Here is a 17,180-nt window from a genome sequence, read left to right as displayed (position 1 = left end):
AGCCCGCTTTCCTCTCTCAGCTCCCCTTTCCGAGGGTCCTGGAACCCACGGCCCGGGGGCGAGACCCCACTTCTGAGGGTCCCCACGAGGAGAGCCCGAGGGCCCCCTTCCGCGGAAGCCAGAGGCCTCTACCGAAGGTCTGGGGCCGAGGGGCCGAGGCCCGCGCGTCAGGGCTGCCGCCCCTTCCCCGAGACACAGCGCCCGGCCAGCGCTGCCCCGGAACTCGGAAAGCCGCGGCTCAGCGCCCGGAAGCCCCCGGCGGGACCGGAAGCCCTGAGGGCCGCACTTCCGGCGGAAGCAGCGGAGCGAGTGAGAGGCCTGGCCTTCGAGGGTGGGGCGGGGCCTGTCGGGGGCGGGCCCGCGCCGGCCTCCCAGGTGCGTCACTTCCGGGCGCGGCGCGGCGCGGGGCGGTGAGCGCGGGAGGTATGGTGGGTAGGTGGGTAGGTGGGTAGGTGGGTGGGCGGGCGGCGTGGTCGGAGCCGGGCCGGGAGGGTGGGCGTCCCCGTGGGCCCCGTCCAGCGCCAGCCGCCCTCTGCCCCGCGCCGTGGTGGGGGTGCTGCTTCTCCTGCGGGACCGGTGGTTTCCCCAGACAAGGAAAATGAAACCTCAGTGGGTGGACCGGAGGGGCGGCGGGGGCGCGGCCACCGGCCCGGGTCCCTGCACCTGCGGCGCCTCCTTCCCCACCCGCGGCTCCGCTGGGAGCCCTCAGGAGGCTGTGGGGTCACCGCGGTGCAGACGGCGAGGGCCCCGAGCGCGTGGGAGAGGAGAGTCCCAACCTACCTCTAGAGACAAAAGCGTGTTTGACATCCCGCCTCTGCCCGGCCTGTCTGTGTATACGTGTGTGTCTAGTCAACGAATCCAGAAAGTTCCAGGCGAGTGAAACCTGTATGGATGAACAGAGACAGGCTTTTAAATGCGCCTACAGTTTTTTTTAAAGTGGAGGTGCTGGGGATTGAACCCAGGACCTCATGCATGCTAAGCATGCGCTCTACCACTGAGCGGTCCGCCCCCCACCTCTTACTCTGTTTTAATCCCAAGTGGTACATATTCTGGAGCTCCAAGGCCTATCTGAAATTGATGATTTACTCCCCCCCCCCTTCTTTTAAACATAAACTAAAGTTACCATTGAACAGACCCAGCCATGGAAGGCAAACCATTGGTGGTATCAAAACAGAAGACTGAAGTGGTGTGTGGGGTACCAACCCAGGTGGTCTGCACGGCCTTCAGCAGCCACATCCTGGTGGTGGTGACCCAGTTCGGGAAAATGGGGACCCTGGTCTCCCTGGAACCCAGCAACGTGACCAGTGACATCAGCAAGCCTGTGCTCACCACTAAAGTCCTCCTCGGGCCGGACGAGGTAAAGTGTAGGGCTCCCTGTGGTGGCGGAAAACGCACTTCTGTGACTATAATTTGTCAGTATGGCCGTAGAGCATCTGGCAGGCAGGCAGGCAGGCAGCCCCCCCACCCCCAGCCTGCAACAGGGTTTTCTGAGGCCTCTGCATCTGAGGGCATCCGCCTGCCCTTGGTGGATGGTTCTCACACCCCATCAACGTTTTGTCAGCAGACAAGCGGAGGTATTGATTTTGTAATGTAGACCTTCCCCTCAGTTTGACCCTGTCACAATACATTATGGTAATGAGTGGTTGTCTGTGCTCCGTTCTAGAAAGATCATCTGTGCTGTTTGACAGAGCTTCCCTCCACAGACTCATTCGTGGGTCCTTCCAGAGTAGAGAGAGTACCCAGCAAGCACAAAGGAAACAAATTTAATGATGCTCCTAGCAGTGTGTTTATGACTGGCGTGTTAGGAGAGTCACGTTAACCCTGAATCACTCTGGCCCTGAAATTTAGTGGTGGTGTGGGAAGCCAGTCTGGGTTCCTGAGGGGTCCTTAGCGAAGGCATTGAGAAGAGAACAGATTTCCCGCAGTTAAAACGGTCTTCTCCCCTTCCCTTCACCAGCCTCTCATCCACGTCTTTGCCAAGAACCTGGTGGCGTTCGTGTCTCAAGCAGCTGGAAACAGAGCAGTCCTCCTTGCCATGGCGGTGAAGGACAAGAGCGTGGAGGGGGTGAGGGCCTTGCAGGAGGTGATACAGACGTGCCAGGTGTGGTGACCTGGAGTGGCCACGGCTGCTGCCCGGCCGGGCCAAGAGGAAGCGCCCCTCTCGAGGATGTGAGGACCCTCCTTCAGTCAGAAGGAGGCACCTTCTTGGGCTTTACCCCTGGAAGCTGGAAGAAATATGCAGACTTTGGTTGCTCGTGTCATCCTCGGAGGGAGGAGGCCGTGGACACGTCCAGGGGAGGTTGTGAACGGTTCTCCGCGGGTCCAAACAGTTGCCCGTATTTGAGAATTGATCATGAGTCATGGCCTTCCATGTGCAAATCAGTTGTTGGAGAAAAATAATTTTTTATTAAGAACAAGTGCATATCCCCAAATCCTTCACAGCCCGTCTTAATGCTGGGAAGGTCACGCAGTGCAAGCTCACCTTAGTGCCCCGTGGGTGGGCGGAAAGCCTGTCTGGCGAAAACTCAGTCTGAAGCTCACACGGTGAGGCGCTCCCAGGAGCTGGCTGTGTGCATGCCCTCTCGCGGCTCCTCTTCCCGCGGCGGCTCGGTGTGCTCGGGGCCGGGCGGCTGCGCGCTTCCTCTCCACGAGCGTTGCCTGCTGTTGTGCTGTGCGATGAAGCAGGGCACACACCCTAGCCTTCAGACCCCCATCCCTAAAAGCTGGGGGCAGCCACGCATCACCCCACAGGTGGGTCAGCCAGGAGAGGGCTCGGTGGGGCAGAGTCGGTGGCGCCTCACTGCCCAGGGAAGGCTCGGGAGGAGGGGAGTCCTAACGGGGAACAGGGTGTTTCAGCAAAGCCAGGAGAAGCATGGTGGGGGCCAGGGCTGCGAAGGTCAGCCCCCAGGGTGTTGGGGGCTGGTTGGATGTGAAGCCCGGGGATGGGGGACATGGCGAGGTCACTGCTGAGTTGAGACCTTGGGACTTGATCTGAGCTTGGCGTGGAGCTGGTGAAGGGTTTCAAGTCAGGCTGGGGTTGCCTTTTGGAAATGCTCCCAAGGGTGGGCAGAGGCACGGGGCATGGCTTGGCTTCAGGACATCATGGGCACCACAGAGGTCAGCCTCCAGGCGCCCAGGCCTGTGACAGGGGCTCCCCTATCCCTCCAGATGCAGTGACCCGCCCGTGTTGCTGGTCATACCAGAGACCGAAGGGTCAGCCCTTGTGCCATCTGACTCTTAGTCTCGTGAGGAAATAGGGACGACAGGACAGTCCAGGCAGGACCCGGGGTTTGGGAGCAGAGGCCAGCCAGGACCCCGAGACAGGTGGACCCAGGACGGGGGTCTGGGAGCAGAGGCCAGCCAGGACCCCTGAGACGGGTGGTCCCAAGACGGCCCTGGGGAATCTCGGGCGCCTTGTCCAGGTTCTCACAGAGAGAAGCCGGGTGGGCCTGCGTGTGTATGGGATCAGGTATGGGTCGTTGTGTTGGTTTCTCTGAGAACCAGTAGCCTCTGAAATCCTGTCTGAATTTAGAAACCGCTGTCGAGGACAGGTCAGTGGGAAAGACCAGGCTGCTGGTCCAATCTATGAAGAATTTAGAGGGTGAGTTTGCAGAAGCTGGGGCAGGGGAAAGCTGTCTTCAGGGGCTCGTCCCCTCTGCAGACGGCCTGGCTCCTCCCTGGGGTGGGGGTGGGGGTCACTGTCAGCACACGTCTGGTCCAGAGACGGTCGGTCGGGTAAACCCACGGGCGAGGACCAGCCGCAGGGTGGCCGGTGGCCTCAGCGTCAGGAGGGCTGGGGAGTCACACGTGGGGTCTGCCAGACTTCCCGGAGTGGGTGCTGATGCCAAGCGAGGAGTCCGAGTGACCAAGAATCCCCAGCTCCCACTGGGGAAACTGAGGCAGGCCCATCCTGGGAGACACAGGTCTCCTTTGCAGTCAAGTCCAGCTCAAGGACTCCAGGCAGCTTTGTCCACCCCTCCCTGCCCCTCAGACAGATTTGTACCACAGTCCAATGGCTCTGCAGCCACAGACACACATTTTAAAGGCCAGAAAGGAGCTGACTGAGCAGAGAAGAGGGAGAAGGTCTGTCCCACACGTGAGGACCCCAGAGGTGACGTGTGCTGTGGCAGGTGTGGGGACCCAGGCACTGCCAGTTAAAGGAGATGGGGGGGTGTGAGGTGGTGGTCAGGGAGGAGCCAGTTCTGGAGCGCTGTGCACCCCGTCAGAGCACACTGGAGGGCACAGGCAGGCAGAAGTCCCGTTGCTCACCACCAGCCTGTAACCAGCACTCTTGTCATCTAAAGGTCAGGTGTGTGGTCTGCGGAAACGTGACCAGCAGGTTACCCAGAGCCGGGACGGGAGACCAGCTCAGATGTGCAGATTTGGTTTTCTGATTTGGGCTCTAGACGTGTGACAACAGGACTGGCTCCCGCCGCCTGCTCATGTGCTGGCTTTGCGCTCAGCCCTTCACCCGCTCGTGGTACTGTTCATCCTCACGTCCACCCGTGAGGCCACTGCCCTGGTCGCCTACATGTCAGGTGATGAGACAGGCACCAGGTCACAGCTACCACTGAGGCAGAGGGCCTGGGGGCCGTGAGGTTCACCCCTCACCCGTCTCCTGGCCTGGGGCTCTGCGCTGAGAACCTGGCGTCTTCCTTGTGGACACTGAGGGCAGACTGACCTCTGTGCTTCTGTCTGGCTCTGATCCAGCCTCGGGGCTGGGGCCTCCTGTGAGCCACCTGATGGGGTCCTTGTGGCCTCTCTTAAGAGGCGGGCAGGCAGTGGAGAAAATTGAGGCTCAGGAGGGCAAGGCAAGTCCCTCAGCCCCCGGTGACCAGTGGCAGCCCTCGGACGTAAACGCAGCTGTGCCCCTGTTATTTGCACTGTCCCAAGGCTGCCCGCCTGGGCGGGGTGGAGCAACTGATGTATAATTGACACCAAGGTCCCCAGCGCCTTCCCGAGTCCATGTTTACAGCTTCCAGAAGCTGCCTGGTAGCTATTAAAAATACAGACTGAGAATAAGGCTTCCATCATTTCATCTAGTGCCACACACTCTGCTCTGCTGTGTAAATCAAGACACACGACCTGTGTGCAAAGGGGCGCTGGGCTCCCAGCCGCTGTAATTCAGGAGGAGAGCTGCTCGCTCCGACAGAGAGGTCTGCAAGCCGCAGCTCCCGCGGGCAGGGCTGTCACCCTTGTGGAAATTGTTATTCCTTTAGATGGAAAGGCTGCATGTGGTGCTTACCCGGCGATCAAACTGTAATTACAACTTGCAGCAACTTACAGCAGAATGTAAACAGTGAACGCACGGGCTGGGAGAGGAGGCGCCCTTCTGCAAGGCCGTGCCCTTGCGCCAGCGCCATGTAGTTGCCCGACACTGCTCTGCTGGGCCACCAGCAGAGGACCCCAGGTGCCCCTCCCTCTCACTCTCTCTTCCTGAGGGGACATGGGCCTGCGGCTCAGGCTCAGACTCGGGTGAGCGGGTCCCCTTGGAGGTCAGGAGAGGCCAGGAGGGCGGCTGCTCTTGGATTTCAGTCTGAGGAGCCAGTCCAGGGACGGACAGAGCCCCGGATCAGTGATGGCGAGGAGCCCGTGGGACAGGACAGTGGCGTGCAGGAGGGCCCAGCTGAGCGAACTGGAGTAGAGCTGGAAATCAGGAGGGGCACCGGGTAAGCGACGAGAATGAGGGCCAGATGGGCGATGTGGAAAGTGATCGCAGGGAGGCCCGTGTCGTTCAGGTGTCCTGCCCACGGCTGAACACAGAGGACCAGCCCGTCTTGTGTGGCACGAAGGGTGGGGCGGAGGACTCGTGAATTCCAGAAGGATTGTGAGAAGGTGGGAGGCTCCGGAGCCCTGGGGAGGCGAGGCTGCTTTCAGGAGGACGTGCTCTCGGGTGGGCCCCTGGAAGGCCCAGGGCAGAGGCAGGAGCGCACGGCAGGCAGAGGCTGCCAGTTTCTCTCACGGACTCTGTGTCTCTTCAGCAAACCTCTCTAGAGCCCCCCAAGGAGGGCTGTGCAGAACCACGACTCCCATCGCGTGGCAAAGAGGGGAGGGTCTAGTGGGCGGAGAATTGCTCACTGACAAGATGGCTGATAATGGCCACCACCCATGTCTGGGCCTGGAGAAGGCGCAGAGGGTCCAGTGTCCCTGCGGGACGGAGTGGGTGTGGGGGGCACTGGGAGAACTGTGGCTGCTGGAAGTGGGGGAGGGGAAGGAGTGGAGAGAGAGGCTGGAGGAAACAGTCAGGGAGGGGAGGTTTCCAAGCAAAGGAAACCCAGAGACACCAGCCCTCAAGCAGGTTGTCACAGGCCCCTGGCCGGCACGCAGGACATGCCCTCTCCATGCAGCCACCAGCGCTACACTACCCAGGGCACACAGATCCTTGAGCCCCCTTCACAGACAGGAAGACTGAGGCTCAAGGCCGTGCAGGTGGAACAAGCCGGGACTCAGGCCACCGCACCCCCACCTCCTGGCTAGGGGCCCACACCCTTCAGCCTCCTAGTGACCAGAGCTCCTCCCTGTCCCACCACCCGAGGGCTGTGCTCCTCGGCCCAGGGAAGGCCCTGTGCACGTGGTAGCCCCGTTAACGGCACAGGGTGGGGCTCCCCGATGCAGGACAGTCAAGGGAAGAAGGGGCCACAGGGAAACAGAGCAGCGTGAACAGAGGGGGACAGGTGGCAGACCCCATAACACCCTGTTTGATCTCACTGCACGTACAAAGTGCCTCAGCCTCCCACCCACACAGGTGGCCAGGGAGGAGCCACCCAGAGCCACACCTGGGCCACACGCAGATGTTGGAGACTCGCCACCAGCTGGGTGGCACATGGAGGGATGGCTGGTCCCCTAATCTGGACAGGGCACGGGGAGGGTGTGGCTGGGCTACCATGCAGGTTGGGCTGGCCTGGCAGGGCGGGTGGGGTGGGCGGCAGGGAGGAGTCTCCTGGGTCTCGGCAGAGGCCAGCGCCTCCCCAGGAGCAATCGTACCTGGGGCCGGCCCTGGCCACTGTCAGGAGGGACCGCAGAGGGCTGAAGGCCCCGCCGCGGGGCCGGACACCCCTGGCCACCGCTCTCAGACCTGCCCGAGGGGCCTGGCAAGACGGCTGAGGGAGCTGCCAGGGAGGTGAGCTACGTGTGCACGTGCGAGTGTACATGCGTGTACATGTGTGAGCGCCCACAGGAGAGGCGCGGTGTCCAGCCTGCGGCCCCCGCACTCCTGGAGAAAAGCGCCCACACCTTGAAACTCTGGGACTCGCAGCCGCTTTGCCCGCCCCCGCCCCCACCACCTCTACCCCAGTCTATATCCCCTCCCAGGCCCCAGGATGCCACCTGCTGACCAAAAAGGGTCTCAGGCCAGCCTGGCCGGGCCAGGCCCCGGTCAGCACCCCTGCCCCAGCTCCGCACGGAAGGGGGCCCCGCAGGGCACGCACGCGGGGCTGGCAGCTCGCTCTGGGGCTACGGGCAGGTTCAGACACGCCCTCCGTGGGGACTGAGGCGGCAGGCCTGGGGGAGGGACTCGGCCTGGCATGAGGAGGGCAGAGGACGGGAGGAAAGGAGCCAAGTCCCCGAGCCCCGTGTGGTTCTGCCGGGCGGCAGGACCGGGCTGGGCAGCCCTGCAGCCCCGAAGCTGAGGAGGCCCACCACGTGCCCCGGCTGGCGGGGCCCCCGGCCGAGCGGCCCGGCTGCAGCAGCCCGCAGCCACCTTTGAGAAGAACGGGCACCCCCCTTGCCCACCGAGTCCCCACTCCGACCAGCGTGGACCTGTTGCCCACGGCTGCTCAGTCCCCGGTGGAAACTGAGACTCAGGCCCACGGTTTGTCCAAAGTCACAGACTCGGTGAGGGGCCAGGCCAGGGGCCCAACCCACGTGTCTGACCCAGGGCCCTGCTCCTCCCGGCTTTGGGGCCCAGGGTCCTGGCCTAGTGGGGAGCCGGCACCTCGGCCTCCAGGAGGCAGAACGTTCCCTCCTGCCCCCGTGCAAGGACTCTCCAAACCAGAGTGGAAGGGTACTGCCATCGCCTGCCCCCCGAGGCCCAGAGGAAGGGAAGGGGCAGCTCAGGGTCCCCAGGCTGGTGGGTTCCAGGCCGGGAGTCACCATCCACAGCCTGAAGGGTAGGGTGGGAGGGGGCCTGTCTAGTCATCCCAGCTCAGGCCGCAGTGGGTAGAGTTGAGTTAGTGGCCATCGTATGGGCCACCGCAGCCACCCAGGGGCAGATCCTGTCCCCCACTCCCTGGGCACCAGCAGGTGAGGGCCCCAGGGGTAGAGCCAAAGGATGCTGGTGGGCCGGCCTGGGGCACTGAGGTGTCAGGACACACCTACCACCCTGTCCCCCAGCCCTGTCTCTGCCAGCCCAAAGTGGGCAGCTCTCAGCTGCTGAAAGGGCCTGGGGAGGGGAAGGAGGAAAGGGAGAGTCTGTCCCCTGTGGGAGAGCAGCCCCGTGTCCCCAGGTGGCAGGCCTGGCACAGCAGGGGAGCCTTCAAGGAGGATCATGCCGCCCCGAGGCCAAGAGCCCCGGGCATTAGGTCACTGGGGTGAAAGGGAAGTGTTGGGATGGGGGCGTTGAGGTCTGGGACTGGCCTGTGGATTCTCGGCCACCCCACAGTCTGACCAGGAGCTGCCAGGAGCCCTGACACCTGGCCAGAAAACAGTGGTCAAAGGCCTCAGCTGCCTGCATCCAGGTGGGCAGGTCTGTCCTGTGACAGGCTTGGTCAGCGTCCAGCCCCAGGAAGGGAAATCAGGCCTGGTCAGCCTGGCCGCCTCTCCTGAGTGTGACAGCAGCCACCAGGGGTGGGGCCTCACTGGGCCAGAGAGTCCCATGGGTGGCCAAGGGGTCAGTGTCTCCCTGGCCCTTCCCAGGACTGGAGTGCTGGGGCCCTTGTGTCCCCAGACCCAGGACCCTTTGTCCATTGGGCACGGGTTCGGCACGGCCCAGCCCCCTCCCTCTGCCCTGGAGAAGCAGCACCTTGCCCACCCACGGCGCCCTGCTTGCTCACGGGCCACGCCTGATATGTGGCCTGCTGCGGGGTCTGGGCCCTGGGAGGGCCCTGCGGCCGGGAGCCTTCCCCTGAGCTCCAGACAAGGCAAGTGCGGGTTGTCCCAGACCCCTGGGGACGGCAGGGCCCTGCATGCCATACCCTGGGGAGGGCTGGAGGCCCCAAACTCACCTTTACAGACGCGAAAGCAGGGGCCCAGAGAGGGGAGGGGGCCTGCCAGGGTGGCTGAGACCATGGGCCGGATGGACAGCTGAGTACCGAGGCTGCCTCTGGAGCGACCCGGTCAGGAAGCCAGAGAGGAGAGGGGGCCAGGAGGATCTGGGCCCACACCTGCAGGTCTCGGCACCGGCTGGGCTCTGGTGCTGTGGGCAGGTGGGGCTTGGGGGGAGCACAGGGCTCGTAGGAACTCGCGTTGGCTGGAGACAGTTTAGAGCACATTGGCCGCACCTGCCGGGCCGAGTGGACGCCCACGTGCACGCTCGCTCCCTTCGCCCCGGGGCTGGGATGGGCAAGGCACCAGGTTCCCGATGGTCCTGGGGGATTTGAAGCAGTGATGGGAGAGGGGAGGTGACATCCGAGAGGGCGGGACAAGGGGGAGAGTCGGCACAGAGGGCTCCTGGCAGAGCTTGGAGGAGGCCGTACAGGGCAGCAGGAAGTTGGGGACAGGGCCCCGGGGCTTTATGTGAGTCAGGATCACGACTTCAGGGCGTGTCTGAGGGACTCCCCAGCTGTGGACGGAGAGGAGGGGGATCAGGGTGGGTGTCCCCATAGACAGCCTCCCCCTGGACCCCTGGGGGACCCTGGAAACATGGATGAGCCCCTCTGAGCTCCCAACTCCCACCCCTAAAAGGGGTCTTGACCCTGTGACTTAGGGCCACGGGGAGAGTCGGGCGTCAGGAAGGACAGGGTATGTGTGGGCCCCTGACGGGTGCAGGGCAGGCACTGCGTCCTGGTGGCCACAGCAGCACATGCCCGTTTGTGTAGGGAGTGGAGCCAAGAGCCGGCCGAGGCCCCCACTCCCCCGCCCCCTCCAGGAGCCCTGGCGGGCGAGCCCCTTCCCAGGGCCTTGGCCACCTGAGCTGACCTCTGCGGTGGCCGCAGGCCGAGGGTCACCACTGCAAGGTAGGGAAGCAGTTGCATCTGGGACTGCGGAGAGATTGTCCATAGTGTGAATGTGGGCTAGCATTGTAATTAAATGCATTTAATTTGAAGAAGAAAAAATTGGCAGAGGGCTGACCATGGGGCAGGTGAGCTGAGCCCCGAAGCAGGACCAGTGGCCTGTCACTCACCCACACCCCCGGCAAAAAGACAGAAATGTTTCCAGTGCAGCTCTTGGGGACTGGGGCTTTTTAAATGGAGGTGACACTCTCCTAGTGGAGGTATTCATTTGTAAGTGTCATTTAATACCCACACAATGTTGTGCAACTGCCACCTCTGTCTCCTTCCAGAACTTTCCAGCACCCTAAATGGAACCTGTGCCCCCTATGGAGGCACAGCCCACTCTGGCCCACTGCAGACCCCTCCCACCTGCCTCGGGGCCAGGCCGCTGCTGCCTGGCCTTCTGGTGCAGGCCAGTGAGGGCACCCAGTGGCCAGCAGGTTCCTGGGAGCCAGCTGCTGCCAAGCACACAGCCAGGGGAGGGATCCAGTGTCGACGGGGGAGGGGCAGCCCTCCGCTCCTCCCCCTCGGCCTCCGCCCCTCCCTGCGGCCAAGCACTCAGGTGGGCCACAGGGGAGGAGAGATGGTGGCCATCCCTCCCCAGGCCTGGCACAGAAAGTAGCCTGGCCCCACCCCCCACTGGGGCCAACAGTGGGGCCCACGTGGCCACGCCAATGACCAGCTAGGCTTCTCTGGAGGCCGGGCCTCCCAGGGCCTACCCGGGAGCTTCCTGCCTGAGAGGTAGGTGCTGGGCCCTGTGACCAAGTCTGCAGGGAGTGGTGGAGGCCTTGAGTGTGGGAGGAGGGAGGTGCCCAGTGCCCCAGCAGGTTGGCACGCAGCTGAAGACCAGGCACCCAGGGCGAGCGAGCGGGCTGGGGTGGCCCAGGGCCCGGCCGAGCTGGGCGCCCCGACGGTCGGTCAGACAGGTCCGGTGTGTGCCGGGCTGCCCTCCCCCACCTCCCCCGCTGCTGTGGACCTTGCCAGCCTGGCTGGCTTCCCAGACTCCACCCCGAGCAGGCAGGGCAGCGTGGGCTCCCCGACTTTCTCAGATGTCTTTGGTCCCTACATGAGGGCTCCCCGACAGCCCAAGATGCCAGAGATAGGGACCAGCCTAGGTCACAGTCAGGCAGCCGGTGTCCTTGCCCAGGTGACCGAGCCCCGGGCCCGGGCCTCACAGTTGGGTTCTTGCACCTGGAGGGCTGCCCAGAGTCAGGGAGAGTGGGCTGGAGGGCCAGACCGGGACTCCCACAGAAGGGACGGTGACCGAAACCCAGCACGGCCGGCTCAGCTCAGCCCCCTCCCCCTAGCTCCCTCCCCGTTGCTGGCACTGGGGCTGCTTCCAGCGCCTGGGTGTACCTTTGCCCTCAGTCCTCCCTGTCTCTGTCTTCCCTGCTTCTGCAGATGACTAATGCCTCAGGGCCCGCGGGAACCCCGCTGGTGTTGGCAACCTGGCCGCAGCTCAGCCTCCCCCGAGCCATACCCCCCGGGCAGCAGATGGACCACATGGGGAACGGCTCCCAGGCTGCCTCACAGCTCTTCCTCACCACCCCGCTGGCCCGCGGCATCTCAGGCATCTTCGTGTGGACTGCCTTGCTGCTCACCTGCCACCAGGTAAACCCTCCCCTCTGCACCTCCCTGGGGCCCTGCTCTCTGGGAGCCACAGCTCAGCCCGGCCCGGCTGGCCCAGCTCGGGTGGTGGGACCGCAGGTGATGGCCTCAGGGCAGACCTCAGAGACCAGGTTGGCCGGAGGAACAGTGCCCAGGGGCTTGCAGAGGCTGTACCACACCAGGCGCAGGGGCAGGGGAGTGGGGGCCGGGACTGAAGGTGGGCAGTCTCTGCCAGGCAGAGGGAAGAGCTCTAGTCGGGCACAGGCGGGGCATTTTGTCAGCCCCTCAGCCTGTTCGCTGAGGTCAGCAGATTGTCCCGTTTGACAGACAAGAAGACTGAGGCTAGGAGAGGCCGGGGGACTTTCCAGGCTCACGTAACTGGGAGGGGAAAGGTCCCTCCCTCCAAGAGGTGCAGATTTCTGGGAAGCTGGTGAGGGCTGGGACCTGGCTCTGTAGGGAGTGAGCCAGCAGCCAGTAGCCAGGAGCCAGGAATAAGGTCAGAGCTTGGCTGGAGTGGACAGGGCCCCAGGGGAAGCAGAGGAGACAAGTAGCCCCCCAGATGACCAGGGAGCCCCAGAGCAGGCAGCCAGAAGTGGTGCCTGAACACAGGGCTGGGCATAGGGTCCTGAGACTCTCAGACAGCAGGCTGGCCCAGGGAGCACCTGGAGAGGCATGAGCAAGGCTGGGAGGGAGGGCCACCTGGACTGGAGGCACTCGGGACCCATAAATGGGACCTAGATCATTGTGCAGGAGTCTGGCGTTCAGCCCAGAGTGATAGGGAGCCAGGGGGGGCTGTTGTCGAGGAACAGGGGGCAGGCCTGCCCTGCAGGACAGCTCAGCAGTCCCTGGTGTTGGGAGTGGATTGGCGGGGTGAGCCTGGGGCGGGGGCGGTCAGGAGCCTGGCTGGTGGGGAAGTGGGTGGCTAGAGGCATCCAAGGCTGGGCGGTGGGGGCGGATGCCTCTCTCAGTGAGAGCTGCCCACCATGTGGCCTGAGTCCAGGTGTGGCCTCAGATATCCAGAATATAAGGTGGAGACAAGTGTATTAGGGTGGCCCAGGCTGAATAAGGTGCAGCTAGAGCAGTGGGAGGAGGCAGTCCCTTCCTGTTGGGATCATCAAGGAGGACTTCCTGGAGGAGGCAATATTTGCCCTAAGTCTTACCAAGCTGTCCTGGAGCATGCGGACAGGTAGACTGGACAGGTAGGTGGTGTGTCTGCATTTGCACAGAGGCCATGCCTTGCTCCCTGGTGGCAGAATGACTTAGGTCTGGCAGAGGCTGTGATTTATAGGACAAGAGGCAGCGAGGGGCACAGGCACCCGGAGTCCTGGCTCCAGGAGGTCCCAGTCCTAGCCACAGTCTGGGCCTCGGCTTCCCTTCTGTCCAGCCCTGAGTGTCTGTAATTACGGGGACCAGCTGTGTGCATGTGTCTGTATCCCAGGGTCCTAGGGCCCCACAGCTCGGTCAGGGCTGACGGAGACCCTGTGGGTGCAGGTCCCAGGCCCTACCTCGCTTCTACCCTGCCCCCCACCCCACCCCCAGCCAGGATCTCCATGGCCTGAGGAGTCCCACACTCTCCACCCATTCAGAACCCAAGCAGAGAGGGACTCAGCCCCTCACTTAAAGATAGGGAACTGAGGCCAGATAGGACAGCAGCTTGCCAAGGCCACCTAGCCAGGCAGTGCAGCACCAGGAGCAGAAGTCGCCCCCCCGTTACTGCTTAGGCCGTGCACTTCCTGCCACACCAGCTGGGGAGGGAGGGGCTGATAAGGAGCAGGCTTCTGACCCAGCCTGCTCCGCCACTCCCTGTGCTGTGCCTCTGCACACAGCCTGCCCTTTCTCCACCTCTGCTCATGGCACCTCCTCCAGGAAGCCTTCCAGAGGTGCTTGGGACCACAGCCGCCTGTTTGCCTGGCTCCCTGGGCCTCTTCCTCTCAAAGACCCTGTCACTGTTCGTTCATGTCCTCGTAGGAAGTAGGGAAGGTCCAGGAAAGTTGACAGATGAAGGTGATGGGCAGCCATCTTTTCCTGTTTCCAGGGATGAGTCAGGGATGAGTCAGGGATGTCTTTGCCTCCATTTTGACCTGCTTTTTCACACCGGGGGTCCCACCCCGTTTGTCATCCCGATGTGAGGAATTCCATCGGAGCACTTCCCCACGTTGGCGTCTGGGACGCCACGGTCACTGGCGGTGGGGCAGCCTGTGTCGCAGTCACCGCCCGGCCCACTGCTGGTCTCCGGGGTGTCCCTGCGGTGAACATCCCATCTTTGTTTGTGAATGAAGCCATCCACGTCCACGGGACAAAGGGGTCAGACCGTGTCAGCCCTCTCACCGCCCCCACGTCCGAGTGACAAACTGCTTTCCCCCAGGCGGGGTCATGGCTGGGACATTCTCGTCAAATGAACAGTGAGCGAGGTGGACAAGGGGACGAGTGAGCGAGGGGACAGTGAGCGAGACGGACCAGGGGACAGTGAGCGAGGCAGATGAGGGGACGAGTGAGCGAGGGGACAGTGAGTGAGTGAGCGCGGGGGCGAGCGCCTGCTCCCGCAGCAGAGGACCAGCTGGACCGGGTGCAGGGAGGCTCACGGGGCGGGCTGCCGTCCGCCCGCCAAGCCTGCCGTGTTCCGCGCCCAGATCTACCTGCACCTGCGCTCCTACACGGTCCCCAACGAGCAGCGCTACATCGTCCGCCTGCTCTTCATCGTCCCCATCTACGCCTTCGACTCCTGGCTCAGCCTCCTGCTGCTGGGGGGCCACCAGCACTACGTCTACTTTGACTCCGTGCGGGACTGCTACGAAGGTGAGCACCTAGGTCCTGAGTGGGTCCTGGAGAGGCCCGAGGCTGGGCCGAGCGAGGGGCTCCCCAGGGCACCCCATCCTCCTGGCCTGAGTCTAGGTCAGTGATGCCCCGAGGGGAGGGGCTGCCTGCCAAGGAGGGGCTCGCAGGCATGGAATACTAGACCCCCGGGCTCCCAAGGAGGGTGTAGGGGCTGCTGCTGGGCTTGCCCAGAGCCCCGGGCGGGGAAAACCGGCCAGCAAAGGGGTGGGGGCGATCAGAACCATCGTGGCTGGTGCAGGCCCCGCCCACACCGGGGATGGCACCTGGTCCCAGACCCCAGCTGGGAGCCCTTGGGAGGAGAGGGTCCCGGCATGTGGCCTGAAACCCAGCTTGTCCTCCGGGAAATCGGCGCCAAGGAGGTCTGTGTGGTCGGGGGCGGGGGAGGGCGTCACGCAGGCCGGGCGCCCTCGTGGACCCCCGGCTCACTGCCACCCCCTCCCCTCTGCTCTGCAGCCTTTGTCATTTACAGCTTCCTGAGCCTCTGTTTCCAGTACCTGGGGGGTGAGAGCGTCATCATGGCTGAGCTTCGGGGACAGCCCATCCGGTAAGCGGCCCCCAGCGGCCCCTCGACGCCCAGGGTGGGGCAGCCGGGCCAGCCTGGGGGCGTGTCCTTGGGGACAGGCTCAGGGACTTCCACACCCCAGGCCCAGCTTCGTCTACGGCACCTGCTGCCTTCGGGGCGTGTCCTACTCCATCGGGTTTCTGCGCTTCTGCAAGCAGGTGAGGCCCGCCCGCCCAGCCTCCCGCGGAGCGAGCAGCCTCCCCGCCCAGCGGCCCCGCCTCCGTTCCCGGGCTCATCGGCTCCGCCCCTGCCCCTCACGCCCCTCCCCACCCCAGGCCACGCTGCAGTTCTGCGTCGTGAAGCCGGCCATGGCCTTGGTCACCATCATCCTGCAGGCGTTTGGCAAATACCACGATGGGGACTTCAAGTAAGGCCGGGCTGCTGTGCAGGCAGGGAGGGGGTGGCCGGGCCGGCCTAGGGGTTCATGGAAGGTGGGCAGGACTCAGCAGGGCCAAGTTCCTTCCCTTCCCCATCTTTTCGGGAAACGCTAGGGTGAGGCCGTGGCAAACAGACCCAGAAGGGTGGTCCCCTTGTCACACGTGTGCCCTGAGGGCCCAGGGCTGCACGGCCCGCAGGGCTGGGTTTGGATGTAAGGGCACTCTGGCCAAGGGAGCCTAGCTCTGCCCTGGGACGTGCCCTGTGCTGGGTCCACACCCCCCACACGCATGCTCACATACATGCACCTGTGTGTACCGTGGGCTCTCAGCGGGAACACACTCATGTGCGTGTGCACACACACGCTCACGGCTGCACGTGTGTGCACACACATGCGCACTCATACGGTCACAGGCGCATGCGGGCACCCACACATGACTGTGGGTCCACATGGGTCCGTGGGCAGGAGGAGGGCGCAGCCGGGCTCCTGCCTGAAAAGGGGCTGAATCTGGAGACAGGAGGCCGGCAGGGGAGGCTTTGCAGGGAAAACAACCTCGTGTCCTTACTGACTCAACACGGGATCCCTGGAGGCCCCCTGCTGGCGCCCCTCAAGCTCCTCAGCCGCCCCTGTCCCCCTCGGGTGACAGCTGCTGGTGCCCAGGAAGGGGGCACAGGCCGATGGCCCAGCAGGTATGGGCGGGGAGGGGACAAGGGGGTGCGGGGCCCGCCCTAACCCCAGGCGCCTGCTCTGGCCCCCAGCGTCCACAGCGGCTACCTGTACGTCACACTCATCTACAACGCTTCCGTCAGCCTGGCCCTCTACGCCCTGTTCCTTTTCTACTTCGCCACCAAGGAGCTCCTGCGGCCCTTCGAGCCTGTCCTCAAGTTCCTCACCATCAAGGCCGTCATCTTCCTCTCTTTCTGGCAGGGTGGGTGGGGCTGCTGAGGCGGGGGCTAGAGCCCAGACGGCTGGTCCACACCCCACACCCCACCTCCACCACTGGTTCTCTGGGTGCCCTCGGGCCCCGCTGTTCCCTGGCTACAGCAGCCGGCTCCGCGGGAGGCTGGGTGCAGGGGAAGTGGCGGGTTCCCCAGCCAGCAGGTCTGGCCTGGCGTCGGGGGAGAGAACATGCAGCGGGGCGATGGAGCCCTGCCCCAGCCCCCACTTTTCAGAGGACAGTGACGGGGTGGGGCCAGGGAGAGGTCCAGACAGGCACTTGGGGAGTTCTTGGGTATCTGCTGTGCCAGGGCCCCAGCCCTGAAGGCGCCCGTCCCCTCTGAACCCCAGGCCCTGCAGACCCCCGCCAAGCCCATGAGGCTGGCCTCGGCGGGAACTCTTGGCTGGGGTCAGCTCTGGTCCGGACTCCCGTCCGGGCGGGTGTCCGAGTGGCTGTCATCATCCCCCAGGGATGCTGCTGGCCATCCTGGAGAGGTGTGGGGTCATCCCTGAGGTCCAGGTCATCGATGGGGCCAGGGTGGGGGCCGGCACGCTGGCTGCTGGCTACCAGAACTTCATCATCTGCATCGAGATGCTCTTTGCCTCCATCGCCCTGCGCTATGCCTTCACCTGCCAGGTGTACTCGGAGAAGAAAGAGAACTTTCCAGGTATGCTGGGCCCTGCCAGCCCCGGGGACAGTGCGGGTGTGGGCCTG

The 17,180-nt window shown here is 64.0% G+C and overlaps 2 protein-coding genes across 10 annotated transcripts in view; both read left to right on the top strand.

The window, feature by feature from the left end:
• Positions 1 to 343: 343 nt before the first annotated feature.
• Positions 344 to 2,379, top strand: PSMG3 (proteasome assembly chaperone 3). Of its 2 annotated transcripts, none has more exons than XM_032459886.1 (3): positions 344 to 423; positions 1,134 to 1,357; positions 1,958 to 2,379. In XM_032459886.1, the coding sequence occupies exons 2-3, from the start codon at positions 1,142 to 1,144 to the stop codon at positions 2,108 to 2,110; spliced, it is 369 nt and encodes a 122-aa protein (XP_032315777.1). In that variant the 5' UTR covers positions 344 to 423; positions 1,134 to 1,141; the 3' UTR covers positions 2,111 to 2,379. The 2 variants fall into 2 exon arrangements, with proteins under 2 accessions (XP_032315777.1, XP_032315778.1); XM_032459887.1 differs by having other exon boundaries at positions 352 to 423; positions 1,120 to 1,357.
• A 160-nt stretch (positions 2,380 to 2,539) lies between these two features.
• TMEM184A (transmembrane protein 184A) overlaps positions 2,540 to 17,180 on the top strand; it is a 19,047-nt gene continuing 4,406 nt past the window's right edge. For 2 of the 8 annotated variants that reach the window (XM_032459874.1, XM_032459878.1), the window contains exons 1-7: positions 2,540 to 2,751; positions 11,550 to 11,759; positions 14,387 to 14,552; positions 15,045 to 15,135; positions 15,236 to 15,520; positions 16,288 to 16,457; positions 16,936 to 17,133. In XM_032459874.1, the coding sequence (XP_032315765.1) occupies positions 2,575 to 2,751; positions 11,550 to 11,759; positions 14,387 to 14,552; positions 15,045 to 15,135; positions 15,236 to 15,520; positions 16,288 to 16,457; positions 16,936 to 17,133 (1,297 nt within the window). In that variant the 5' untranslated portion in view covers positions 2,540 to 2,574. Of the gene's footprint in view, positions 2,752 to 6,944; positions 7,121 to 8,205; positions 9,078 to 9,198; positions 10,890 to 10,932; positions 11,075 to 11,103; positions 11,296 to 11,549; positions 11,760 to 14,386; positions 14,553 to 15,044; positions 15,136 to 15,235; positions 15,521 to 16,287; positions 16,458 to 16,935; positions 17,134 to 17,180 lie in introns of those variants that run through there. The other 6 variants (XM_032459876.1, XM_032459879.1, XM_032459881.1 and 3 more) reach the window with 6 other exon arrangements.

Source organism: Camelus ferus, chromosome 18 (genome assembly GCF_009834535.1).
Source record: "Camelus ferus isolate YT-003-E chromosome 18, BCGSAC_Cfer_1.0, whole genome shotgun sequence".
Lineage (NCBI taxonomy): Eukaryota > Metazoa > Chordata > Mammalia > Artiodactyla > Camelidae > Camelus > Camelus ferus.
Note: the sequence above shows the minus strand (reverse complement) of the source record. Positions and strands in the feature narration are given on the sequence as shown.

Excerpts from the sequence above, each read along its gene's own strand:
- PSMG3 (XM_032459886.1), top strand. The coding sequence starts at position 1,142 with ATGGAAGGCAAACCATTGGTGGTATCAAAACAGAAGACTGAAGTGGTG. Across the intron at positions 1,358-1,957 it reads TCCTCCTCGGGCCGGACGAG|CCTCTCATCCACGTCTTTGC; the intron begins GTAAAGTGTAGG and ends TCCCTTCACCAG.